The 27,500-nt window shown below is 41.5% G+C and overlaps 2 protein-coding genes across 2 annotated transcripts in view; one reads left to right on the top strand and one right to left on the bottom strand.

Moving 5' to 3' along the window:
* The window catches only part of LOC138979402 (gamma-1-syntrophin-like), a 23,292-nt gene extending 6,606 nt beyond the window's left edge, over window positions 1–16,686 (bottom strand). The window contains exons 1-11 of the mRNA XM_070352119.1: window positions 16,579–16,686; window positions 14,873–15,019; window positions 13,809–13,967; window positions 13,270–13,396; window positions 8,471–8,550; window positions 8,092–8,213; window positions 7,065–7,194; window positions 6,257–6,295; window positions 3,950–4,066; window positions 3,380–3,451; window positions 2,543–2,695 (exon numbers count right to left, since the gene is read on the bottom strand). Coding sequence (XP_070208220.1) covers window positions 2,543–2,695; window positions 3,380–3,451; window positions 3,950–4,066; window positions 6,257–6,295; window positions 7,065–7,194; window positions 8,092–8,213; window positions 8,471–8,550; window positions 13,270–13,396; window positions 13,809–13,967; window positions 14,873–15,019; window positions 16,579–16,587 — 1,155 coding nt within the window. The 5' untranslated portion in view covers window positions 16,588–16,686. The remainder of the gene's footprint in view (window positions 1–2,542; window positions 2,696–3,379; window positions 3,452–3,949; window positions 4,067–6,256; window positions 6,296–7,064; window positions 7,195–8,091; window positions 8,214–8,470; window positions 8,551–13,269; window positions 13,397–13,808; window positions 13,968–14,872; window positions 15,020–16,578) is intronic.
* LOC138979403 (carbohydrate sulfotransferase 4-like) overlaps window positions 16,598–27,500 on the top strand; it is a 19,204-nt gene continuing 8,301 nt past the window's right edge. The window contains exon 1 of the mRNA XM_070352121.1: window positions 16,598–16,779. Coding sequence (XP_070208222.1) covers window positions 16,732–16,779 — 48 coding nt within the window. The 5' untranslated portion in view covers window positions 16,598–16,731. The remainder of the gene's footprint in view (window positions 16,780–27,500) is intronic.

The following is a 27,500-nucleotide window of genomic DNA, read 5'->3' on the forward strand; positions in this document are numbered from 1 at the left end:
CTGACAGGGATTACATGATCTGTTCCGTGCGCACTTGGTCTTGTGCTTGCGTGTACACAAGGGGGTGTTCGGACACCGAGGAGAGTCTGCACACAAAGTTGACTCTGAGAAATAAATCTCTCGCCGAACGTGGGGACGAACTCACGCTGACAGCGGCCAACTGGATACAAATCCAGCGCGCTACCGACTGAGCTACATCCCCGCCCTCTCTGTTTATAACTCATAACTCATAACTCATAACATTTTATTGATCCAACAAAGGAAATTAAATTGGTCATCAGCACATATAGGTCATTAATTAATAATTATAAAAGAATAAGAGAAGAACATTCATAAAACCCATGATAACAAAAAAATATATAAAGTAATATATGTACAACTACAATACCCTTTTTACTTGCACACTTGACACACCGACACACCAACACACATGCATACATACCTACATACATACCTACATATATACATACATACATACATACATACATTCTTTTTTTTTTTTTTTTTTTTTTTTTCATACAGTATCACAGTCCTGGCGCACAGTGCGATTAGTTTTGGTTCAGTCTTGGCAGCCAGGTACTTGCTCTTCACACTAAAACATATAACTATCCAACCACAATGCAGCCAGCCCTCCCAAGGAGGGGAGGCAAGGGGTGGGGAGATCGCTCAGTCATTACCTACTGGCTGTGAAAGCAGTTAGTCATTATCAGGGTGGGTTCGAATTCCAAGTTCAGCAAGGGATTAATTGCCTGGTCAACTTTATGCAAATTGTCCTTGGTGTCCGCACAACCCTGTGTGAGCGCATGCCCATGATAAAGATCCAATGTTCACATCCAAAGTCTCAGCGCTTGGAAACATGAATACGAGCATGCTTTTTTTCTTTCTTTCTTTATTTGGTGTTTAACGTCGTTTTCAACCGTTCAAAGTTATATCGCGACGGGGAAAGGGGGGAGATGGGATAGAGCCACTTGTTAATTGTTTCTTGTTCACAAAAGCACTAATCAAAAAATTGCTCCAGGGGCCCGCAACGTAGTACAATGTATTACCTTACTGGGAGAATGCAAGTTTCCAGTACAAAGGACTTAACATTTCTTACATACTGCTTGACTAAAATCTTTACAAACATTGACTATATTCTATACAAGAAACACTTAACAAGGGTAAAAGGAGAAAAAGAATCCGTTAGTCGCCTCTTACGACATGCTGGGGAGCATCGGGTAAATTCTTCCCCCTAACCCGCGGGGGCCATACGAGCATGCAGGGGAAAGTAAGTGGGTCGTGCCATTCTCTATGGCACCTTGCTTACAGGGAGAAAGCAACCACAATTTCCCTGAGGGCAGCCTCACCGGACTATATTTTTCCTTACTTTAGCTTAGCTTTAAATAAGATACGGTAATTGTTTATGGTCAGGTGCAATAGCACAAGGATACCCCTGTTCCTCTTTCCCAAGTTAGCTTCATCCACATGTTTGTTTGTTTGTTTGTTTGTTTGCTTAACGCCCAGCCGACCACGAAGGGCCATATCAGGGCGGTGCTGCTTTGACATATAACGTGCGCCACACACAAGACAGCAGTCGCAGCACAGGCTTCATGTCTCACCCAGTCACATTATTCTGACACCGGACCAACCAGTCCTAGCACTAACCCCATAATGCCAGACGCCAGGCGGAGCAGCCACTAGATTGCCAATTTTAAAGTCTTAGGTATGACCCGGCCGGGGTTCGAACCAACGACCTCCCGATCACGGGGCGGACGCCTTACCATGTACATGTAAACACAAGAACAAGTACGCACAGCAAAGATCCTGTAACTCAAAAATAACAATCATGAAATCGGCCTATGGCTGCGGCTGTAAAAACTGGCAGGGTAAAAACTGGTCATACACATTTAAACCCACTTGTACAAAAACACAATTATTCATCACAAAAACACAATTGTTCGTCACAAAAACACAATTGTTCGTCACAAAAACACAATTGTTCATCACAAAAACACAATTGTTTGTCACAAAAACACAATTGTTCGTCACAAAACACAATTGTTCGTCACAAAAACACAATTGTTCGTCACAAAAACACAATTGTTCGTCACAAAAACACAATTGTTCGTCACAAAAACACAATTGTTCGTCACAAAAACACAATTGTTCGTCACAAAAACACAATTGTTCGTCACAAAAACGCAATTGTTCGTCACAAAAACACAATTGTCCGTCACAAAGACACAATTGTCCGTCACAAAAACGCAATTGTTCGTCACAAAAACACAATTGTTCGTCACAAATTCACAATTGTTCGTCACAAAAACACAATTGTTCATCACAAAAACACAATTGTTCATCACAAAAACACAATTGTTCGTCACAAATTCACAATTGTTCGTCACAAAAACACAATTGTTCGTCACAAAAACACAATTGTTCGTCACAAAAACACAATTGTTCGTCACAAAAACACAATTGTTCGTCACAAAAACACAATTGTCCGTCACAAAAACACAATTGTTCGTCACAACAAAAGAAGAAAGCAAGCAGGTGCGCTCACCACGAGACGCCTGACGGCGGTGTTAGAGGTGTGGTACCAGGCTTTCTCCAGGTGCAGGAGGTCGGCGCGACTGTCCATGGACAGGATGATCAGGTCGCGCCCACCTGTCTGGACGGAGCAGCAGTGCTGCCGGTCGTCCGGCAGTTCATCGTCCTGAAACATATGGGGAAAATCTTACTGACAAGTAAAAGAAACACACACTTTCTCTCCTCCCCCAACTTTCTCTTCTTGTTCTCTCTGTTACACGGGCCCCAGGAGACACACACACACTCTATCTCTCTCTCCCTCATCCCACATCTCTGTCTGTCTGTCTGTCTCTCCCCTCACATACACACACACTCTATCTCTCTCTCATCCCACATCTCTGTCTGTCTGTCTGTCTCTCCCCTCACATACACACACTCTATTTCTCTCTCCCCCTCTCCCTCCATCTCTCTCCCTCACACACACAGAGACACATACCCACACAACAACAAAAACACAGGCAGAAGTTTGAGACACGAGACAGAATGCACGTCTGCCTTTTTCTGGCCCCAACCAGCACCTTCATTCCAGTAACCCCTCTCCCTTCAAAAGTCACCCCCCCCCCCTCCCTCCAAACAGTGTCAAGCATCAAAGTTGTGTGTGCACTGTGATAAAGTACGTCAAGCTGTTCATGTTCATAGTTACTCTGCAGACTGACCCTCAGACATTTCTAAAAAAACAACAAAAATGTAGAACACCAACTCCTTCAAAGACAAGACGTACACTGTTGCACACTGAAGCACACAATATCGTGCATACACCCAAAAAATGATGAAAAAAGTATGGATGACAATGTGCATTGTGAGTCCTCACCTTGAGCACTTTGAACATACACTCGTACACCTTGTACTTTGCATCGCAGCGAGACCAGTCCCCAGAGTGCATCTGTAACAAGGCATAGTATCCCTTGAAACATCATACAAAAAAAGGTTTGAAAAGGTCTACAACATATCTGAGTTAAAATTATTTGCATTCCTGAGTGTGAACGGTCAGTAATGAGTGAACAAGGAACATTCAAAACTTGTTTTTGAATTTGTATTTGAAAGCAAAACTTGTTTTTGAATGGAGAGAACTCCACTGATGTGACGTGATGAACAGCAGGGGAGACAACCTCTTACAGTACCCAGGCTTCTTTCCCTTTCCTCTCTTAGCTCCCTTACCACTGGCTTCTATGCATGAGCACATTAAGTTGAAACAGTGTGTGTGTGTGTGTGTGTGTGTGTGTGTGTGTGTGTGTTTGCGTGTGTGTGTGTGTGTGTGTGTGTGTGTTTGTGTGTGAGTGCATGTGTGCCTGCCTCTATGCGTGCGTTTAAGCACAAGTGTCGAAGTCTTCAAGCTAAAGTGCGTGCACGAATGGATACAATGCACATCCTTTCAACTCACAGGCGGTTGGTCAAAGAGATAGATGTCGGCAGCTTTCAGCGACAAGAACTTTGGTTTCCATGGCTGCTGGTGTTTGTCAGCCGACATTCGCTGGTTGCTCCAAACCATGTGCATAATCTGCAATAAACAGTGACTCATTACATAACATTTGTAAATCACCAGACCTCTCAAAATCAATAATTTAGTGCCTTATCGCTTCAAGCGACCATCTTAGCTTCCTGCAGACCTGCCAGCCCCTGTGAAGCCTCGAGTGTGGCAGTTTATATATTTTCAGAATGTTCAGCATAGCAAATGGTGTAGCATTGTCTAAAATTGATTTGCATATCTATATTTACACTATCTCGCGCAAGAATATACATTTTCTAAAAATATATCTAGAAAGCAGGATTACGATAATGCCCGTTAGAGCGTGCCTGCAGCGTCACTTTTCAGTGAAGACAATATTTCATAACCCAGATCCTGACTGCTACACACGAAAGAGGGAACTGTTGCATGATTGAGATTCATTGTTTTTGAGCATAGCAATTTTAAGCTTGGCTAAACAGCTATAGTGTAGCACTGGGTCTAAAAACTTTGCATGCCGCGCCGAGGGAAAGCATAGCAGTTGGCAGCTCTGTACCTGTGCTTTTCTTCATTCAGGCCTGAAACCTCCTTTTCAGACTCCCCAATTTAAGACTTCCCCCTCTTAAGACCTTGTTTTCTCAGACTTTCTGTTCGTAACCTCTGTAAAATTACCCCCATTTTAAGACTCCCTCCTTTTTAAGACTCCCTCCATTTTAAGACTCCCTCCTTTTTAAGACTCCCTCCTTTTTAAGACTCCCTCCATTTAAAGACTCCCTCCATTTTAAGACTCCCTCCTTTTTAAGACCCTGTTTTCTCAGACTTTCTGTTTTTAACCTGTGTCAGTTTACAGCAGTCCCTCTCATGAACGGACACCCTTGGGCCATAGCAAAACTGTCCGTACATTGCAGGTGTCCGGTCACGGGAGGGGTGACCACACCACCCCCTCCCCCATACACTCACACAGAGACACACAAACAACAGGATTGAGTCTATGCTAATCACTTCTTGTGGCTACTAAACAATAACAATAAACTCCTAATACTTCTTTAAACGTTCTGTAAAAATGATTTGTATGAAAAGTGTTGAAAAGAAGAGATAAAATAAATCCTCAAGGCAGTGAACACACTCACCATGCTCTGACATACGAAAGCAGCCACACAAACACAGCACAGAGGAGCGTGTGCAGATGCTTTGCAAGAATAAGCTTGAAAACCAGTTTGAATAAATAGCAGCAGATAGAGCTGCATGTCATAATCAAGTAATTTATTTGTTTCTTGTCTGGCTTTATTGACTGCATGCCGATCATGTGGCATGGCAGTGACTTTTCACTCTTCAGTCGGAAATACACTGTACATAACACAGCTCCCACTCTCCCTCACTAATGCCTACCCCAAGCCGTGACAACTGATGCTTGGAAATTGTGTGGAAGAGTACACCTCTCTATTTCTCTCCAATGCTCTTCCTGCTGACATGCGGTGACACCGGACACCCCACAGAGTTTAGCCAGCTAACCCTCCACCCCCCCCTGCCTTTCTCTCTCTCACTCCCTCCAGCCATGTACTGTTGGGGGCTGTGGGCAGAGAGACCAGCTGCACTGTTCACTCAGAGCAAAACCAGTTGACTGTGTCGTAACTTTTGACAAAGCAAGACAACTGAAGGGTTCATAGATTAGGCAACCGACTCACTGGTCAAGGCTGAGGGGAAACAAGAGTATCTTGTCAATGAAAGAGGTTACACACAGACACACGATGGGTACACGTGCACTCAAGTTATCAGTGACTGTCATCACACCATTGCGGCTGTGATCTTTGTACCAAGAGCCGGACTGCTCTGTTATCGATTTTGTTGTGGTGAAAATTTGACGATGGTCTGTCCGTACATTGGAGGTATGACCTGCTTTTGGGACCGAAAATGAGTGTCCGCGTCCACGTTTTGCAGGTGTCCGTTTAAGGGGGGGCAAATATAGAAGGAAAACACTCCGTGCCGAGCAAATGTGTCCGTACATGTCAGGTGTCCGCTCACGCCGGGGGCCGTACATTGCAGGGACTGCTGTACCCACATTTTAAGACTCCCTCCTTTTTAAGACTCCCTCCTTTTTAAGACTCCCTCCTTTCTAAGACTCCCTCCTTTTTAAGACTCCCTCCATTTGAAGACTCCCTCCTTTTTAAGACTCCCTCCATTTTAAGACCTGATTTTCCACTGTGTCTATCTTATCACGTCAAGACAAATCCTGTCGGTACTCACATGATCAGCAGGAGGAAGAAGACGATTGGTCATCTGAATCTGAAATACATCATCACACAAGCTTGACAAAACGGAGAAGGAGACACAGAAGTCAGACTCAACATATCTGAGCATTCTAGACAGTCTGCTGATAACACGTGTTCTGTGTGTGCTAAGAATACACAAATTCAACACAAGTCTAACTGACTGCAAATATATTTATCAAGACTTGCTCAATTATCAAAAACTTCAATGCATTTTTCTGAAACCTGCAACAAAACATTCAGTTCAACTGGTGTACAATTCTGTTCAAACTTCGCTTACTTCCCTTTGTTTGTCATCTGAAACTGATTTTCTTATTTTTTTCCCATTTTCCCATGTGTTACAAACGTTTGCTACCAAGGGAGACAACAACACAATTTGTTTCTAACCAGTTGTGTCCCTTTTTCCGAAAACAGTTTCTATTTGCAGCATCTTCTGTCCAGTTCATTTTGTACTAAATCCCCCCAACTTACATTGTACAGTATATTGTATTGTCTGACCAAAACTTTGTCAGTAATGGAGGGCGAGGGTGAGAGAAAACTAGAAAAAGACCACTGGATAGTGTTTATTACTCAAAGCAATATAATTCAGCTTGGGTAATGTATACAGTGACTGCTGTGTGTGTGTGTGGGTGTGTGTGTATGTGCGTGTGTGTGTACCTACGTGTGTGTACATGTGTGTGTTTGTGTACTAACTCGTGTGTATGTTTGTGTGTGTGTGTGTACCTATGTGCATGTATGTGTGTGCATGTACCTACTTGTGTGTATGTTTGTGTGTGTGTACGCACCATCTGTGAGAGCAGTGACTGTGTGTTTGTCGACAGGGCCTGCAGCCACTCGGCCAGTGACCGGTTGTCTTCGCATGTCACTGGACCCGAGAATGACCCGTCCACTCCCATCACCTCAAACGCATTGTCCCTGCACACACAGCACATGTAACACATGTTTCAAGTAACTGTTGCTAACTGGGACCCATCCACCCGTAACTGTTGCTAACTGGGACCCATCCACCCATAACTGTTGCTAACTGGGACCCATCCACCCGTAACTGTTGCTAACTGGGACCCAACCACCCGTAACTGTTGCTAACTGGGACCCATCCACCCGTAACTGTTGCTAACTGGGACCCAACCACCCGTAACTGTTGCTAACTGGGACCCATCCACCCGTAACTGTTGCTAACTGGGACCCATCCACCCATAACTGTTGCTAACTGGGACCCAACCACCCATAACTGTTGCTAACTGGGACCCATCCACCCGTAACTGTTGCTAACTGGGACCCATCCACCCGTAACTGTTGCTAACTGGGACCCATCCACCCGTAACTGTTGCTGACTGGGACCCATCCACCCGTAACTGTTGCTAACTGGGACCCATCCACCCGTAACTGTTGCTAACTGGGACCCATCCACCCGTAACTGTTGCTAACTGGGACCCATCCACCCCCACAACCTCTGTTTTGCTCCAGTGTGCATTGAAACTTACAAAATGCTTCAATTAATTTTCACGGAGTGCCACTCATCCAATCACACCACCTCAACATGCCTTCTTCCTGTGTGCACACAAACATACTCTTTCAAGTAATTATCGATGAGTAGAACACGTTACTGTCTGCGAAGATGACCATTTCACCCCCACTACTGTAAAACAATTAGCGTAGTTTCTGCGTACACACACGCTATTGTTCAAGTAACTGCTGCCAAGCCGTGATCCATTCATGCACAAGACAAGCCGGGCTGCAGAAGTTTAGTGTGTCACCTACTTCATTCCACCCCCCCCATCTCCACCGTTCCTCCCCCAACCCACCAATTACCTCAGCATGTCAGTACCAGCCAGGTAGCGAGAGAGACGTGCATACAGCAAAGGGATGGTGATGGCCGTCAGGAACTGTTTCTCCAGTCTGGGCAGGGCTGGTATGTGCCGAAAACCTAAGCTCTGCAAACAGAACATTGTTCCATGAATAGTTATCTATTTCCACACGGTTGGCTTGTGGCAAGAGAACATAACTAACCATTTCATCACCTTCAACCAATTTTTTTTAGAAATGCGAACACATATTCAGTAAGTCGTTCTGTTTACACATCCCACACACACTCGTATCTGCACACTCGCACACTGTGACACACACACACTGTTACACACAGACACACACGCATGCACACTGACACACACACAAACAAACAGTTTCAAACCTCATCTCCAGTCTCCACAGGCAGTACTGTGTCAGCAGCAGAGGTAGACGTTACACTGGCTTCCCCTTTGTGGCCGTTGTCTGCACACACAAAACATTCCACACACAATTAATACTTTCCCTTTCAAAATCAGTCTCCCAGAAAGATGAACTGATTCTGCCCTGTTTGAAAAGGATAATACATCTGCGGGATTATTTTCAAAATATAAAACAACAACTTCCAGAACATATCATACCACACATGATCTCTGTGAGGCAATGACCGTCTTGCTGAACATAAACATTTCTTTTTTAAGGGATGTAACTCTGTGTTTGAATGAAAACATCTTCAAGGGAAACAACTCTTTATCAAACAGGCAAAAGTTAACACAGCAAATTTTAACGTACACTGCACGTCAGCGGAATCAATAATAATGATTAAACAAAGATTACAAAAAAAAACTCATCAATTTTTAGCTATTAGCTTGCTAACAAATAAGCTGACAATGCAGATCACACAATTATTCAGATCTTTAGATGGATCCTCACCTTTCTTCTTGGCTTTTTCTGATCCATGCAATCCATAGCAAGCAGCAAGAAACACATGTTAGGCACAGAAATTACCACCATCAACATATCAAGAAAAGACAGAAATTACCACCATCAACATATCAAGAAAAGACAGAAATTACCACCATCAACATATCAAGAAAAGACAGAAATTACCACCATCAACATATCAAGAAAAGACAGAAATTACCACCATCAACATATCAAGAAAAGACAGAAATTACCACCATCAACATATCAAGAAAAGACAGAAATTACCACCATCAACATATCAAGAAAAGACAGAAATTACCACCATCAACATATCAAGAAAAGACAGAAATTACCACCATCAACATATCAAGAAAAGACAGAAATTACCACCATCAACATATCAAGAAAAGACAGAAATTACCACCATCAACATATCAAGAAAAGACAGAAATTACCACCATCAACATATCAAGAAAAGACAGAAATTACCACCATCAACATATCAAGAAAAGACAGAAATTACCACCATCAACATATCAAGAAAAGACAGAAATTACCACCATCAACATATCAAGAAAAGACAGAAATTACCACCATCAACATATCAAGAAAAGACAGAAATTACCACCATCAACATATCAAGAAAAGACAGAAATTACCACCATCAACATATCAAGAAAAGACAGAAATTACCACCATCAACATATCAAGAAAAGACAGAAATTACCACCATCAACATATCAAGAAAAGACAGAAATTACCACCATCAACATATCAAGAAAAGACAGAAATTACCACCATCAACATATCAAGAAAAGACAGAAATTACCACCATCAACATATCAAGAAAAGACAGAAATTACCACCATCAACATATCAAGAAAAGACAGAAATTACCACCATCAACATATCAAGAAAAGACAGAAATTACCACCATCAACATATCAAGAAAAGACAGAAATTACCACCATCAACATATCAAGAAAAGACAGAAATTACCACCATCAACATATCAAGAAAAGACAGAAATTACCACCATCAACATATCAAGAAAAGACAGAAATTACCACCATCAACATATCAAGAAAAGACAGAAATTACCACCATCAACATATCAAGAAAAGACAGAAATTACCACCATCAACATATCAAGAAAAGACAGAAATTACCACCATCAACATATCAAGAAAAGACAGAAATTACCACCATCAACATATCAAGAAAAGACAGAAATTACCACCATCAACATATCAAGAAAAGACAGAAATTACCACCATCAACATATCAAGAAAAGACAGAAATTACCACCATCAACATATCAAGAAAAGACAGAAATTACCACCATCAACATATCAAGAAAAGACAGAAATTACCACCATCAACATATCAAGAAAAGACAGAAATTACCACCATCAACATATCAAGAAAAGACAGAAATTACCACCATCAACATATCAAGAAAAGACAGAAATTACCACCATCAACATATCAAGAAAAGACAGAAATTACCACCATCAACATATCAAGAAAAGACAGAAATTACCACCATCAACATATCAAGAAAAGACAGAAATTACCACCATCAACATATCAAGAAAAGACAGAAATTACCACCATCAACATATCAAGAAAAGACAGAAATTACCACCATCAACATATCAAGAAAAGACAGAAATTACCACCATCAACATATCAAGAAAAGACAGAAATTACCACCATCAACATATCAAGAAAAGACAGAAATTACCACCATCAACATATCAAGAAAAGACAGAAATTACCACCATCAACATATCAAGAAAAGACAGAAATTACCACCATCAACATATCAAGAAAAGACAGAAATTACCACCATCAACATATCAAGAAAAGACAGAAATTACCACCATCAACATATCAAGAAAAGACAGAAATTACCACCATCAACATATCAAGAAAAGACAGAAATTACCACCATCAACATATCAAGAAAAGACAGAAATTACCACCATCAACATATCAAGAAAAGACAGAAATTACCACCATCAACATATCAAGAAAAGACAGAAATTACCACCATCAACATATCAAGAAAAGACAGAAATTACCACCATCAACATATCAAGAAAAGACAGAAATTACCACCATCAACATATCAAGAAAAGACAGAAATTACCACCATCAACATATCAAGAAAAGACAGAAATTACCACCATCAACATATCAAGAAAAGACAGAAATTACCACCATCAACATATCAAGAAAAGACAGAAATTACCACCATCAACATATCAAGAAAAGACAGAAATTACCACCATCAACATATCAAGAAAAGACAGAAATTACCACCATCAACATATCAAGAAAAGACAGAAATTACCACCATCAACATATCAAGAAAAGACAGAAATTACCACCATCAACATATCAAGAAAAGACAGAAATTACCACCATCAACATATCAAGAAAAGACAGAAATTACCACCATCAACATATCAAGAAAAGACAGAAATTACCACCATCAACATATCAAGAAAAGACAGAAATTACCACCATCAACATATCAAGAAAAGACAGAAATTACCACCATCAACATATCAAGAAAAGACAGAAATTACCACCATCAACATATCAAGAAAAGACAGAAATTACCACCATCAACATATCAAGAAAAGACAGAAATTACCACCATCAACATATCAAGAAAAGACAGAAATTACCACCATCAACATATCAAGAAAAGACAGAAATTACCACCATCAACATATCAAGAAAAGACAGAAATTACCACCATCAACATATCAAGAAAAGACAGAAATTACCACCATCAACATATCAAGAAAAGACAGAAATTACCACCATCAACATATCAAGAAAAGACAGAAATTACCACCATCAACATATCAAGAAAAGACAGAAATTGAGCTGTATTTCTATCTTTCATTTTTTTTTTTACTGAACAAAACCAGTACAAAAATTCATTGCACTGTATGCTGTTTTGTTTCTTCTACTTAAAAACAAACAAACAATAGGTACTGCTGAAATAACACACGTCTGAATCGGAATTGGTCATCATTTCAGATTGCAGAGTCGGAAAGACCCCTACTACTATTCCATTCGCCTACCAAGTTCTGTCATTCTGGTTCTCCTCTTTTAATCCAGAATAACATTTCTTGGGTGATAATTGAATGCGTCACCAATCCAGTCAGGAAAAATTACCCACAGAAACAAACCAACTACACCTTTGGACTGGCCTGTCACTGTCAGCAAGCTTTGACAGAAATTTATTTTCAAGAGCCAACTTTGTGCAGTCACTCTTCTAAGAGCCCTAACGTACACCCCCAAGTCACCCATGCGCTCAATAAAGTTCCAAAGCTCACAGCGAAAGTCACAGGGCTTGAAAACCAGAAACAAAAACATGCAGAAAAAAAGGTTGGGTTGTGCAACTTTGTGGCTGCATGCTATCCCAGAAGACAACAGCCTGACTTTTGAAATGAACAGGAAGTATCATAAGTACAAGAATGGTGACCCTCCACCACGGAATGAGTCGCATTGTCATCTTTGCATGATTTTTAGATTTTTACATTGTCTTAAAAGAGTTTTTTATGCTCTATCCTGTGGTGAAAACCGTTTTAGAAGAGAGCAAAAACTGTGCTAGTTATAAGCCTGTGACTACGGTGATCCACACACTGATACCTGACACCCCCCGAACGTATACTAGGCCTAGTGCAGAATCGCACAAGGTGACATCCAACTCATTCCATGGTGGAGGGTCACAATTATCAACAAATCAGGTCTCAAAAGAGAAGGATTCTTAATGATGGGGGTCAATTTACAGAGGTTATGAACAAGAAAGACTACACTACATTGGGGTGTGCACGTTTAAGATCCCACGATTGACAAAAGGGTCTTTCCTGGCAAAATTGTATAGGCATAGATAAAAATGTCCACCAAATTACCCGTGTGACTTGGAATAATAGGCCGTGAAAAGTAGGATATGCGCCGAAATGGCTGCGATCTGCCGGCCGATGTGAATGCGTGATGTATTGTGTAAAAAAATTGCATCTCACACGGCATAAATAAATCCCTGCGCCTTGAATATGTGCGTGATATAAATTGCATAAAATTGAAAAAAAAAAAATTAAAAAATCCCTGCGCTTAGAACTGTACCCACGGAATACGCGCGATATAAGCCTCATATTGATTGATTGAGCAAACAGGGTCTTAAAAGGTATGAAGTCTTAAATTGGGGGGTGTTAGGAGAGGGTTCCACTGTACGTGAAGAAGCATTGTACTCACTCCTGTTGAGGAAGTGTGAGGCGGGTCTGAAGTGTCGCACGGCCAGCGTGATGACCGACCCCTCCGCCTGTTTGAGGAGAGTGACCACTTCATCGTGTGTACACGTCTCCACGTTGATCCCGTTCACCTGATCACCATACAAATTGTGTGCATGTCAAAATCAAGCCTTTGGAGGGCAGAAATGGGTTTAAATTAGCCAAGGATTATCCATTCATTTGTCTGATTTACATTTCAGCATCTAGTGTCTAAATACATTTTTGTTTGTTTGTTTTCCGTGTCACAGTATGTGTGGGTGTGTTCCACAATGTGTGTGTGTGTCTGTGTCTATAATACAGACTACAGAGTTAAGTTTATTCACCATTGTTCTCTGGGAAATTGCTTTGGCGTTGCAGTAAAGGCAGAGTTACTAGTTAGTGTTTACAGTCTTGTTAACCTATAAACATTATGAACAACATCAGGCTGAAAGGGGACCCTTACCCTCAAGATGGCACACACACACACAAAGACAGAAACAAATCCGACAGAAAGGAAAGGCTTACCCTCAAGATGGCGTCTCCCACCAGCAGCTGTTTGCATCGGTCGGCCGCATGGTTCTTGATGATGCGTGAGATGAGGACAGGCAGACGATGCTCCGCTCCCCCCTTCACACACAGGCCCAGTCCCCCGCTGCCCTCTCTCTCTATCTCCACCTCTCTCACCTGTACAACAAAGGGTAGCACTGGTTTAAACACACAGGTAGCACAGGTATAAGGCAAAAAAAAAAAATAGTCTGTTTACGGTAACCCGACCGACCCTATTTTTTTCGCGCGACCCTAGACTTTTTTTTGGCATTTGGGAAAAAAAAAAAAATTGTTTTTTTTTGCAAAATAACGTAAAAATATGTTTTTTTGGAAGAAAAAAAAAATTAAAAAAAAAATCCCGACCTACCGACCCTATTTTTTGGCCTAAACATGATGGTGATACAATGCTCCGCTCCCCCCTTCACACACAGGCCCAGTCCCCCGCTGCCCCCTCTCTCTATCTCCACCTCTCTCACCTGTACACGACAGGTAGCACAGAAATAAAAAGAAAACACACCAGTAACCAGGTTAGGTACGTTTATATCTATAATCAATATTTCGGCACGTTACTGCCTTCATTCGGGATGGTAAGCTTATGGAAAGAATGGAATGACGCCACGACATGACATACAGTGTAAAGAATTTTGATGATGATTAATGACGTCATATTGTTTTTTGCGCGTTCTTTCTTTCCCTCTCTCTCACACACACACACACTCACACACGTTGCCAGTGAACACAATGCTAGCCATATGTAGCTCTAAAACACCTAACAGTGAACACAATGCAAATCATGACACATGTATGTTGTCTGTTTCCAGTTCTAGTACTTCTACTGGCCTTTTGCAATGTTCAAGCATTTATCTTTTTGGAAAACTTGCAGTAGTTTCTTAGATATGATTTTTTCAAGTTAAAATTTGACAAAGTTATTGTCCATGGGGGCAGATATATATATGGATAAAGAGAATAAGACTTAAACAAGAAAGAATGTTCAGAATATGACAAACAAAAACTGCACACACTAAACTAGAGAGATGACAAACCATGTTGAGGAAAACCTCATCCTCGTCATCGAGCGGCACGTTGACCCACTCCTCTTTCTGGATCAGCAGGGCATCGTTGTAGAGAACCAGCTTGACCTTGTGCACCTGGCTCTGTCCGTCCGTCACACTCAGCACGCCGCTCTTACACTGAAACACACAGTACACAGAACCTTTAGTACGCCACTGACAGTCTTATAGTACTGAAAGTGAAACAGCACCGCTCCTACGCTAAAACATAGTACACATATCAGGGTTCAGAAGACTGTTAGCTTGCAAAATGAATAGAGTTTGAGTCAACAAGCATGCAATGCAGTCATTTTGAGTCGGTAAAGCTTGCAGAATTACAGAACCCTTGTCAGTCTGCATGCTTGCAAACAGTCAGTCGGACACAGCATTACTTGCAAACTACAACCATATTCAGAAAGCATGCTTGTAGTTACAACATAACTGTTATTATACTAGTCAGTTGAAACTGATCCCATGCAAAGGATTCACACAAAAAGTTGTTAGACACTCGTCATCACGGTTTCAGCTTTTCAGTTCTAACATTGTGCTTGATATAATGATAAATGTTTTCCTGAAATAATTCTGCAGGGGTAGATCTATACATGGGCTGTAGTCTAGTCATGAAGGTTAAAAGATCATGTAAACATATAGTGCATTAACAATCAGCTGTGATGTGCATGTTTTCAAAAAAAGAAATCTATGAATTCAATTTTCCTTTGTGAATTTCAAGGCATGTTCTTCTTCTTCTTCCATTTCTTCTTCCATTTAACGCCCAGGGTCAACGTTCTGACTATTAGTGGCGCTTTGGAGGGTTGCGGAAGAAAAATAAAATTTGCAGGGAGAGGGGGGTGGGGGGGGGGGGGGGGGGGGGCGGCAGGACCACACAGCATTTTCAAGTCTCGGGCTAGGCCAAGCCGGCGGCCGGAGCGGTTGCAGGGGTTAAACCCCTGCCGGTGCTGCCCTAGCCTTCATCGACCCTACTTACTGGTGGCCTAGGGCAGGGTACAGGGTTTTGTTTACAGGTGCTGGCAGTGGTGGGATGCGCTGGAGTATAGATGATGATCAAACTAATAAAACGGTTATTTGCATTATAATGACTTAAACATTAGGTTCAGTGTGAACAAGTACCCACACATTTGATGCTACTGGAGCCAGCTCTTCTTTAAATTCCTACTAACTGCATGAATGACTTGGACAATGAGTCACATAGTTAGTCACGTTTGTCCAATCAATAAATGTCAACGGCGTTGTGATTTGAACTGCTACGCTCCAATGAACAGTGAAATGTAAAAGAAGAAGAAAATAAATGAGAAAATTGAGAGCATTGAGATTTGAACTCAATTGTAGTATACGTCTTTATTCTTTGCCATGTGAGGAAAAAGGGGAGGGGCACTTGCAGAGTTCTAGACAGTCACACTGTCAGTGCCAGCACCAAAGTGTCTCATACATCAATCGTATCCCCGTGTTAACGATGCAACTTAGCTTTCAATGCGCGTGTTTCTGAATCTATCTGTCACCTTCAAACTTCACAGCTCGATATCACCCGAGTCGTTAAAGCAAAACGATCGCTAGTTTCTGATTTCGTGTGCGACGTCGTCACAGAATCAATCAAAGCTACAGCCATGCAAATTAATGATCGGGACATCAACAAGCAAAACGATCCAATTAGGCTAAGTCATAAAACCATCTGTCGCACTCACCTCTTCCATTTTGGCATGCCAAGGGTCCGGTCACAGATTGCTGAACGGGTTAAACGCACTTCGACCAAAGCCGATTGACAGAGGCGGACGCCTGCGCTTCCATCTTGGCTAAAAACTTCTGGGAAGATTCGCAGAGAACCGTGCCGTTTAGGGATGAAGTTTTTCAGGAATTGTTCGTCTTTTAGGGATGCCACCATTTGGGTATGTGAACTTTCACTTTCACTTTCTCTATTTCTTTTCTTTTCTTTCTTTCCTTATTTGTTCCTTAGTGGTTTTTTTCTTCTTATTTTCTTCCTTTCTTATTTCTTTTATTGACTTTCTTTCTTCATTTCTTTCTCTCTTTCGTTCTTTCTTCCTTGCTCAGCCTCACTGTGAGTGATCCATTTCCAGAGGACGGTGTAAGGTCACCGTATATTTTCTTAGGCATGCCTTTTAAAGTTAAGTTATCATTCATTAAAAAGATTGTTCTTTCTCTCTCAAGCTTTAACAGAAAGTAGGAGTGTTTAAGGAACACTCATACGCATCGTGAACCTTTTTTTCTCTCAATAAATTTTTTCTCCATACAAAATAATAATAATAATAATAATAATGGTGATTTCTATAGCGCTTTCGAACACACAAAGCGCTTTACAAAAGCAATAACAACATCATTACCAGAATGACGCCATTGACAGAATAGAACACAATCATAAACACTTTACAACAAAACCAAAAACAAAACATAAATGTTACAAAAATCCAGAGGCTCTTACAGGAACGAACTCTCAGTATACACAACAATTATAATGCACACACACACACACACACACACACACACACACACACACACCCACCCACACATGCCCACACACACGCACACACACACACACACTGACACACACACACACACACTCACACACAGTAAACATTGTTCATCCGAAAAGTTCAAAATAGTCAGTGAAAACTGAAAGAAGTGTGATAAGGGCCGTGTAGTGGAGGATAAGATAGGAAATCAATAAATACATAAATAAAGAGAGATACTGAATCAAATATATAATACATCAAATGACATTTTATTTTACGAGGGTTGTGGCATGATAAGCATGCAATACAAACGAGCTTTTTTTTTCAACCAGCCCTCGCCCAGAGAGGGACTACTCTCAGTAAAAACATATATACACGTAAATTCAAAACAAAAACAAACAGGCATAAAACCAGAATTCACAAGATTATGTACACAATTACAGGCTTTACACGAATGCTTATGTTATGTACATAAGTCAAAGAGAGAGAGAGAGAGAGAGAGAGAGAGAGAGAGAGAGAGAGAGAGAGAGAGAGAGAGAGAGAGAGAGAGAGAGAGAGAGAGAGAGAGAGAGAGATATTTACAAGGATTAAGGTTTAAGGCACATTGCCTTGTCTAACAACCTGTCCTCAAACAAATACTAAACATATGAGAGAGACAGAGACCGACAGACAGACGGACAAACAGACAGACAGAGACTGAGAGAGAGAGAGAGAGAGGGGGGGGGGGGGGGGGGGGCAAAGATTCAATTTGACCTTTCTATCAAAAGCAGTGCTTTACATTTGTCAAAATGTGACCTTAAACTATACATTCTTGCTGAGTCAACATAATGAACAGGTTTGAGAAAAGTGTGTGCGCGAGGGAGGAATAGAATGGTTTGTAGACTCTGAAATTGTAATCAGTGAAGTTCAAGGCTTGTGTGTGTGTGTGTCACGGTGTGTGTGTGTGTCTGTTTGTACGTCAAATTGTAACACCGGCTGAGTCGATGTGTCGGAATGGGAAGTGGAAGAATAAATCAAAAAGGTGGAGGCTACGAGGTCGACCATTGGTGGGTACAACTGATGAAGGTCGGGAGAGAAGGGAGGAGGAGGAAGAGGGGAATGGAGGTCGAGAGACACAGCGAGGCAGGAACGACAACTCCTCAGACCCCTCACAACCTGTCACGGGAGGCAATCCAGTGTGTGTGTGATCACAGAGGAGCGGTTCCCTGCCCAGATGTTTCACAGGGTGCGTGTCGCTAATTATCATTTCATAACGGTACTTGTCAACAATTTCAAGACAAAAATACGTGTTCATGAATATTTAAAGGATTGATTCCCACTGCCGCTATTCCCATGTTCCTACTTATATATAAACTGCGTGACCTGTTTTGCCGAAGTACTAAGATTTAAAGCTTTCTTCACCAGCCTCTGGTGTTGAGAACTGTGAGTCCTGGCCCTGAATTAAGTGGTTATCAAACTGAAAAAAAATGCAAAAACGGTAGACTTATTTAGTTATTAGGCGTTCCCTATACGTGGTGGGTTTTATTGCAAGAAAAACACATCAGATTCAACGCCTACTCAGCTAAGTTGTTTGAAGCATTTGCTTGTTTGTCCACTACAATGACGTATTCGTGAATGTTTCTTTTTGTCTATAATGCATGGGAGAGTCGATCACCACCCTTCAGCTCCCGACACTGACACAACACGAACTGATCAACAGGCTTGGCTGTTTCAGCCAATGTTTTGCTGAATTCACATTGCAGAAAGGACAAGTTTAAATCGTCCTTTTTCAAAATTTTATTGAACACAACTAAAACACATTCCCGCAGCTTTGTTTCTGGGTGAACGCACATACCAACAAACCAGGTTATTGGTTAGTCGAACTTGTCTATAACAACGACCTAAGGACTAACCAAAACTGACTTGTCCTTATTGAGCGGTGGTACTTGGGTATAGAAAGGGGAATAAATAGAGGGACTAGCTTCGTCGGCGATCGTTTTGGTTGGTCGTAATGGGCAGGCTGTCTTTATCAAGAGGTAGTCGCCAGGGCAGGCTGTCTCTATCAAGAGGTAGTCGCAAGGGCAGGTTCAAATGTAGTCCACCCTATAAAGCTGTCATAAATATAAGTAAAAAAATAAAAATAATAATAATGATACCACAACAACACAAATTGACTTGGGAACATTTCTGGCTCGGCTTCGTACTTTCACAGACAGACGCATGCTGATTTGCAATTGTCTAGAACAGTACACGTACACGTGTTTGAGATTGATTGTAAATTGCTTTACGCGTGTGATGGTAGGGATGAACATTGGCCCCTGTGTGACTGGTTATTGTCTCATATAAATCACAGTCCCTGCCGGTATTGATCGAGTGGTTAATCCCACAAAACGAAGGATCAAAGGCGCAAGAAAACTACAACAATTAGACATATATTTGAGCTACTTGTCTTGTCACGTCACACGTTCTTATTCATTAATAATGGAGGAGAAAAAAGGCTTAACAAACTTGCTGTAATTTGGACATTTAGGCATATGATTGAGATTTCATTCTTCTTTTGTTCAGAGTAAAAAAAAAAGTAAGTAATCAAAACTACTCGTGTCGTCAGTTGTTCGGGGGCGTTGTGGAAAAAACAACAACCGGAAACAAGTTTTTTGTTGATGCAAGGTTGCATTGTCGTAACCATAGGTTTACTCACATTTAAATTTCCAGTAAAAGATCATGTCCCCCTCCCCCCCCCCCCCCCCCCCCCCCCCCCAGCTGCAAATCTGTCCGAGGTTTCACGCGGGATGGGGAGAGGTCAGCCCTTTATTTGGACACATATGCTTCTTGGGAAAAAATGTGATTTGCTTTTGCAGAATCAATTTTGCAGATTCTCATTGATGTCAAATTATATGTTAATTAAACACACACACATACACACACACACACACACACACACACACACACACACACACACACACACTGACACACACACACACACATACATACTCTCTCACACACACACACACACACACATACATACACACACACACACACACACACACGCACAGACAGACACACACACACACACATTCCACCATGATGAAAAGGAGATGGTTGGTTAGTGTTCAAGGTTTATCTCACGATTCTCTTGACTCATATAAAGTCTGGACGAATTTGTGGCACGATTAGGAATATAATGTTTTCAAGTTTCCATTCTTTTTTTTAAATGTGAAATTAGGGACGTTAGCAGTCTATATGTTTCTGGATATGAAATAGCTGTCTGTCTGGGTGGCTGTCTGGCTGTCTGTGTGTCTGTCTGGCTGGCTGTCTGTCTGTCTGTCTGTCTGTCTGGCTGTCTGTCTGTCTGTCTGTCTGGCTGTCTGTCTGTCTGTCTGTATGTCTGTATGGCTGTCTGTCTGTCTGTCTGTATGTCTGTATGTCTGTCTGTCTGTATGGCTGTTTGTCTGTATGGCAGTCTGGCTGTCTGTCTGTCTGTCTGGGTGCCTGTGTGTCTGTCTGTCTGTCTGGCTGGCTGGCTGTCTGTGTGTCTGTGTGTCTGGCTGGCTGGCTGTCTGTCTGTCTGTCTGTCTGTCTGTCTGTCTGTCTGGCTGTCTGGCTGTCTGTCTGTCTGTCTGTCTGGCTGTCTGTCTGTCTCTCTGTCTGTCTGTATGGCTGTCTGGCTGTCTGTCTGTCTGTCTGTCTGTCTGTATGGCTGTCTGTCTGGCTGTCTGGCTGTCTGTCTGTCTGTCTGTCTGTATGGCTGTCTGTCTGTCTGTCTGGCTGTCTGTCTGTCTGTCTGTCTGTCTGTCTGTATGGCTGTCTGTCTGTCTGTCTGGCTGTCTGTCTGTCTGTCTGGCTGTCTGTCTGGCTGTCTGTCTGTCTGTCTGTCTGTCTGTATGGTTGTCTGTTTGTCTGGCTGTCTGGCTGTCTGTCTGTTTGTCTGTCTGTCTGTCTGTCTGACTATCGGTCTGTATGTCTGTCTGTCTGTCTGTCTGTCCGTCGGTCTGTCTGTCTGTCTGTCTGGCTGTCTGTCTGGCTGTCTGTCTGGTTGTCCGTCTGTCTGTCTGTCTGGCTGTCTGTATGGCTGTCTGTCTGGCTGTCTGTATGGCTGTCTGTATGGCTGTCTGTCTGGCTGTCTGTATGGCTGTCTGTATGGCTGTCTGTCTGTCTGTCTGGCTGTCTGTCTGTCTGTCTGGCTGTCTGTCTGTCTGTATGGCTGGCTGTCTGTCTGTCTGTCTGTCTGTCTGTCTGGCTGGCTGGCTGGCTGTCTGTCTGGCTGGCTGGCTGTCTGTCTGTCTGTCGGTCTGTCTGTCTGTCTGTCTGTATGGCTGTCTGTCTGTCTGTCTGTCTGTCTGTCTGTATGGCCGTCTGTCTGTCTGTCTGTTTGTCTGTCTGTCTGTCTGTCTGTCTGTCTGTCTGTCTGTCTGTATGTATGTCTGTCTGTCTGTCTATCTGTCTGTCTGTATGTATGTCTATGTGTTTGTCTGTCTGTCTGTTTGTCTGTTTGTCTGTCTGTCTGTCTGTCTGTATGTCTGGCTGTCTGTCTGTATGTATGTATATCTGTCTGTCTGTCTGGCTGTCTGTCTGTCTGTATCGCTGTCTGTCTGTCTGTCTGTATCGCTGTCTGTCTGTCTGCCTGTCTGTCTGTGTTTCTGTGTTTCTGTCTGTCTGTATGGCTGTCTGTCTGTCTGTCTGTCTGTCTGTCTGTCTGTATGGCTGTCTCTCTGTCTGTGTGTCTGTCTGGCTGTCTGTCTGTCTGTCTGTCTGTCTGTCTGTCTGTATGGCTGTCTGTCTGTCTGTCTGTCTGTCTGTATGGCTGGCTGTCTGTCTGTCTGGCTGTCTGTTTGTCTGTATGGCTGTCTGTTTGTCTGTATGGCTGTCTGTTTGTCTCTGTCTGTCTCTGTCTGTCTCTGTCTGTCTGTACATGTCTCTCATTTATATCTCTCTTTGTCTCTGTCCCCAACCCTCCCCTCTCTCCGTCCCCTCTGTCTGTCTGTCTGTCTGTCTGAAAGCAGCCCGAATTTCTGTGAGGTTACCCTCATGGACTATATAAAATCTTATCTTATCCTTATCCTTATCCTGTCTGTCTGTCTGTCTGTATGGCTGTATGGCTGTCTGTCTGTCTGTCTGTCTGTATGGCTGGCTGTCTGTCTGTCTGTCTGTATGGCTGTCTGTCTGTCTGTCTGTCTGTCTGTATGGCCGTCTGTCTGTCTGTCTGTATGGCTGTCTGTCTGTCTGTCTGTCTGTCTGGCTGTCTGTCTGTCTGTATGGCTGTCTGTCTGTCTGTCTGTCTGTCTGTATGGCTGTCTGCCTGTCTGTCTGTGTTTCTGGCTGGCTGTCTGTCTGTATGGCTGTCTGTCTGTCTGTCTGTCTGTATGGCTGTCTGTCTGTCTGTCTGTCTGTATGGCTGTCTGTCTGTCTGTCTGTCTGTCTGTCTGGCTGTCTGTCTGTCTGTCTGGCTGGCTGGCTGTCTGTCTGTCTGTCTGTCTGTCTGTCTGTCTCTGTCTGTCTCTGTCTGTCTCTGTCTAGCTGTTTCAGTCTGTCTGTCTGTACATGTCTCTCATTATATCTCTCTTTGTCTCTGTCCCAAGCCCTCCCCTCTCTCCGTCCCCCCTCTCTCTCTGTCTCTCTGTCTCTCTCTCCCTCTCTCTCTCTCTTACTCTCTCTCTCACTCTCTCTCTCTCTCTCTCTCTCTCTCTCTCTCTCTCTCTCTCTCTCTCTCTCTCTCTCTCTCTCTCTCTCTCTCTCAGTCAATCAGTGTGTGTGTGTGTGCGGTAATAGAAAATACAGCATTATTAGCGTCATCTGCCGTGATGGTAAAACTGTGCATATTTGTGTACGATTGTGCTACTGCACGAACATTACCCTTGTGAGGGTGTGAGCATGATTTCGTGGCCTTTATCCTCCTGATCGATCTTTGTATTACCTTCGTTTTTACTGTGCTGTGCTTCAGGCTGTCACAGCAACTCTTTAACAAAGAGACGAGAAGAAACATTTTCTTGTCTTGCTTGAGACAGAGACTCGGTGTGTGCTTGCTTCTTTACTGTGCGCCTCTAATTGGACAGGCTTCAGCGACAGCAGTGTGTTCGGACGGTCAAGCTATTCGCCCCTTTCATATTATATGCTTTGAAAGCGGCTGCTGGTATACTGGGCGACACATGTGTCAACATTGACTCCTATGACAAGTGCTCTGTGTTAGACTTGTTTAGAGTCTATTACATTAGTTTCGTTGTCTTAGTTTGGTTCTTTATTATCATTATAAACGGTAACATTACCGTTTTCTCTTTATTTTCCTGTTTTCTTGTGCTAATCTGCCTTTCGATTTTTTACTTGTTTATTGTTGCTTTCGTTGTTTTACTGAGTTTGTTGTCCGGAATATTTCCTTGTCTCTTTACTAGTTATTCTACGCTTGACGTTGAGTTTCTGCCTTATTTACCTATTGTACCTTATTGATAACGTCATTGTTTGACACGTTGAGTTTCTGCCTTATTTACCTATTGTACCTTATTGATAACGTCATTGTTTGACACGTTGAGTTTCTGCCTTATTTACCTATTGTACCTTATTGATAACGTCATTGTTTGACACATTGTGTTTCTAAAGTGTTCTTTCTTGTTTGACACATTTCTCTGTTCCTGCAAATTTGCTACAGATTGATCAAGAGATTTCAGTAAATATCTCGGACTATTTAACGTTCAAAAGCCAGAATACTGTTTATGTTCACAATGAATAGCTGTCCAAATTTATGGCCCAGAAAAGAGGGTCTTCGTGTGGGCCACCTTAACATTAACCATGCAATTAACAAAATGAATGACGTATCTAGTATGCTTTTAAATTCTGGTTCAAATTTTCACATTTTTGGATTCTCAGAGTCACGATTATATCTCAGCAGATTTCGGATGCCGATTTAGCTATTCCTGGTTATAACATACTACGCAGAGACCCACAGCAAAGTAAAGAAACTGGCTTGCTTCTGTACGTAAGTGAATCAGTTAGCTATACAAGATTAACACACCTTGAGCAGTTTGTGGAGTCGGTGTGGGTAGAAGTTAAAATGAAAGAGCACCTCCACTCCTCATAGGTTTCTGTTATAGAAATCCTGTAGAGAGAGCAAATTGGTCGGATAATCTTACGCAGATGTTAGATGCAGTTTTACTCGAATCAAAGGAAATAATGTTATTGGGAGACTTTAATATTGATTTGCTTAAGCAGAACAAGCTATGGCTAGATATGCTTAACCTCTATAATCTCAAACAGATAGTAGACACCCCTACAAGAGTCACAGCATCTACAAGTACTTTGATAGATCATATTTATGTCACTGATCAACGTAACATTGCTGAATGTTGTGTTCCCGTCAGTGGTTGCAGCGATCATTTCCCTATCTGTCTGACGTGGTCGAGAAAGGGTGTAAAAATTCCAAAAGCCGGTCACAAGACAATAAAATACAGATCCTTTTCTAAATTCAACGAAGACACATTTCTTCACGACCTCTGTAACTCCTCCCTCTCTGATGTTTATAATTGTACGAATCCTGATGCTGCATTAACACACTGGCTCAATGCCTTCACTGACGTATATGATAAACATGCTCCATGGAGAATTAAAAGAGTCAGACACATAGTGAAACCGAAATGGTTTGATGATGAATTACAAGATGCCATAGATAATCGCGACTTCTTAAAGTCAATCGGCAAGGAAGAGGAGTATAGAGAACAGAGACATAAAGTAAACTCAATAAAACGATTAAAAAACAGAAAATATTTTCAAGACCTTGCTTCTTCAAAACAAAATCCAAAGAACATTTGGAAAGCCATAAATGAACTCACAAATAAAACTTCTGCATCTAAATCAAGTTGCGTTAGAGACATAACACCTGATGATCTAAATACACATTTTTCCAAAATAGCTGAAAAAGTTATTTTAAAGGATACAACTAACCTCAATAATTTGGAAGTTTTAGAAGACTTCTGTAAGTCAAAAGAAATTTCATCTCAATTAAATATTCCTTCGCTTACAGTGCCTGAAGTCTTTCAAGCACTCACACATTTAAAGCAAACAGGTACCCGGGGGATAGACGGATTAGATGGAAGAATTCTTAAGTTATCAGCCCAGGTAATTTCTGAAACTCTCACTTACATTTATAATCTCTGTTTAGACAAACAATATTTTCCAATAGCGCTCAAACAGGCAAAAATTATTCCTTTGTTTAAATCTGGTGAGAAGAAAGACCCCTCAAACTATAGACCGATTTCTATATTGTCTGTATTATCAAAGCCACTTGAAAAACATATAAACAAACACCTATTAGCGCACTTTGATCACAATCAATTATTTCACCCGAACCAGTCTGGCTTTAGGGCTAATCACTCGTGTCACACTGCCTTAATCTCTCTTGTTGATCATTGGTTGAACAAGATAAACGAAAATGAATTTTGTGGTGCTGTATTTGTAGACTTTGCTAAAGCTTTTGATGTAATTGATCACAAGTTGTTACTCAGAAAACTCAAATTATATGGCCTCAGGACTGACTCAGTTAACCTCATTTGTTCTTTTCTAAGCAACAGGCAACAAAGTGTGCATGCGAACGCCTCGGCATCAAGTATGCAGGCTGTACGGCATGGGGTACCACAAGGGTCAGTTTTAGGCCCTCTACTTTTCTCCATATACATAAATGACCTGCCCCTTCATATTAAAAACTTGTATGAACTTTTTGCAGATGACACTACCATACACTCCAGTGACACCAATTTAAATCGTTTATCTGAATCACTGCAAGAAAGTTTAAACCAGCTGAGTGCATGGACTGAGCTAAATCATATGTCCCTGAACCCCCAAAAAACTAAATGCATGATAATAACAACTAGACAAAAACGACAGAACATAATCTCCACGTTTCCCGATTTAATTGTCAATGATGAAATTGTTTCAACAGTCAACCATCATAAAGTGTTGGGAGTGACCATCGATAACAACCTGTCATGGTCACACCACATCGAACAACTTTCTAAAGTCATGTCCAAGAAAGTATATCTCTTATCTAGAATCAAGCACTTCCTGAATTTGGAAGCCAGGAAGTTATTCTTTAATGCCCATATTCAATCTGTTATTGATTACGCATCAACCTTATGGGATTCGGCAAGTGATAATTCACTAAAACCTATAATTAGATTACACAAACGAGCGTTGAAAGTAGTCTTATTAAAGAAAACAACCCTGAATGAATTAGACTATATAAACTTAAGCATTCTCCCTCTGAAGGCAAGACTTGGCTATAATAAATGTACCCTTATGAGCAAAATTATCACTGGATGTGTACCTGAAACTTTACGTACAAAATTTACCATGAGGAATTCACGTCAATTTATGAGATTAAATACTCCTGTTCCTCGGATTGACCTGTTTAAGTCTAGTTTAGTGTATTCAGGTAGCAGTCTCTGGAACTCTCTTCCAACATTCCTGAGGCAAACTACCAGCACTGATAGTTTTAAAAGCAGATATTTGTCTTATGTAATGAAGTCAAAGTAAAGGACATTTGTCTTAAATGGTATTCAATTTTTGTATTAAACATGCCCCTCTCCTCTTTATTGGTATAATGTACACAAACCCTTTTCGAATGAAGGGACTAACAAACCAACCACTACATGTATTTAGATATATATGTGATGATCTTTGCAATGTCTTGCTTGTTCGATTGATTTTCTTTAAAATGTAATGTATGGATTAGAGCATGATGTTGAGAAAGTGCAAGCTGCACTATACCACTTAATTCACATCAATCAACTCACAATTTACCTCAATGCAATGCATTTTGTGTACATATGTATAATGTGTTTTCACTTTAGTTATCTGTTAAAATGTAGAATTTTAGTTTTCTATTTTCTATTTTTTATCTTGTATTTATTTCATTTTTGTAGTCAGTCCCTCTTTAGGGCGAGGGCTGGATGTAAAAAAGCAGACCACTGCTTAATCTACTACCCTCGTTAAATAAAGAATTGTCATTGTCATTGTCATTGTCAGTATATGAATGAATGCATATCTCGATGCTTATCTATGCTAAAATGCTTTAATTCAGCCGTCTCGAATAAAGATGAAAGGTAAGGGGATTAAAAGGCTTTCCGACGTTTTAGCTTATGGATAAGCATCGAGATATGCATTCATTCATATACTGATTG

The sequence above is a fragment of the Littorina saxatilis genome, linkage group LG11 (genome assembly GCF_037325665.1).
Source record: "Littorina saxatilis isolate snail1 linkage group LG11, US_GU_Lsax_2.0, whole genome shotgun sequence".
Classification (NCBI taxonomy): domain Eukaryota; kingdom Metazoa; phylum Mollusca; class Gastropoda; order Littorinimorpha; family Littorinidae; genus Littorina; species Littorina saxatilis.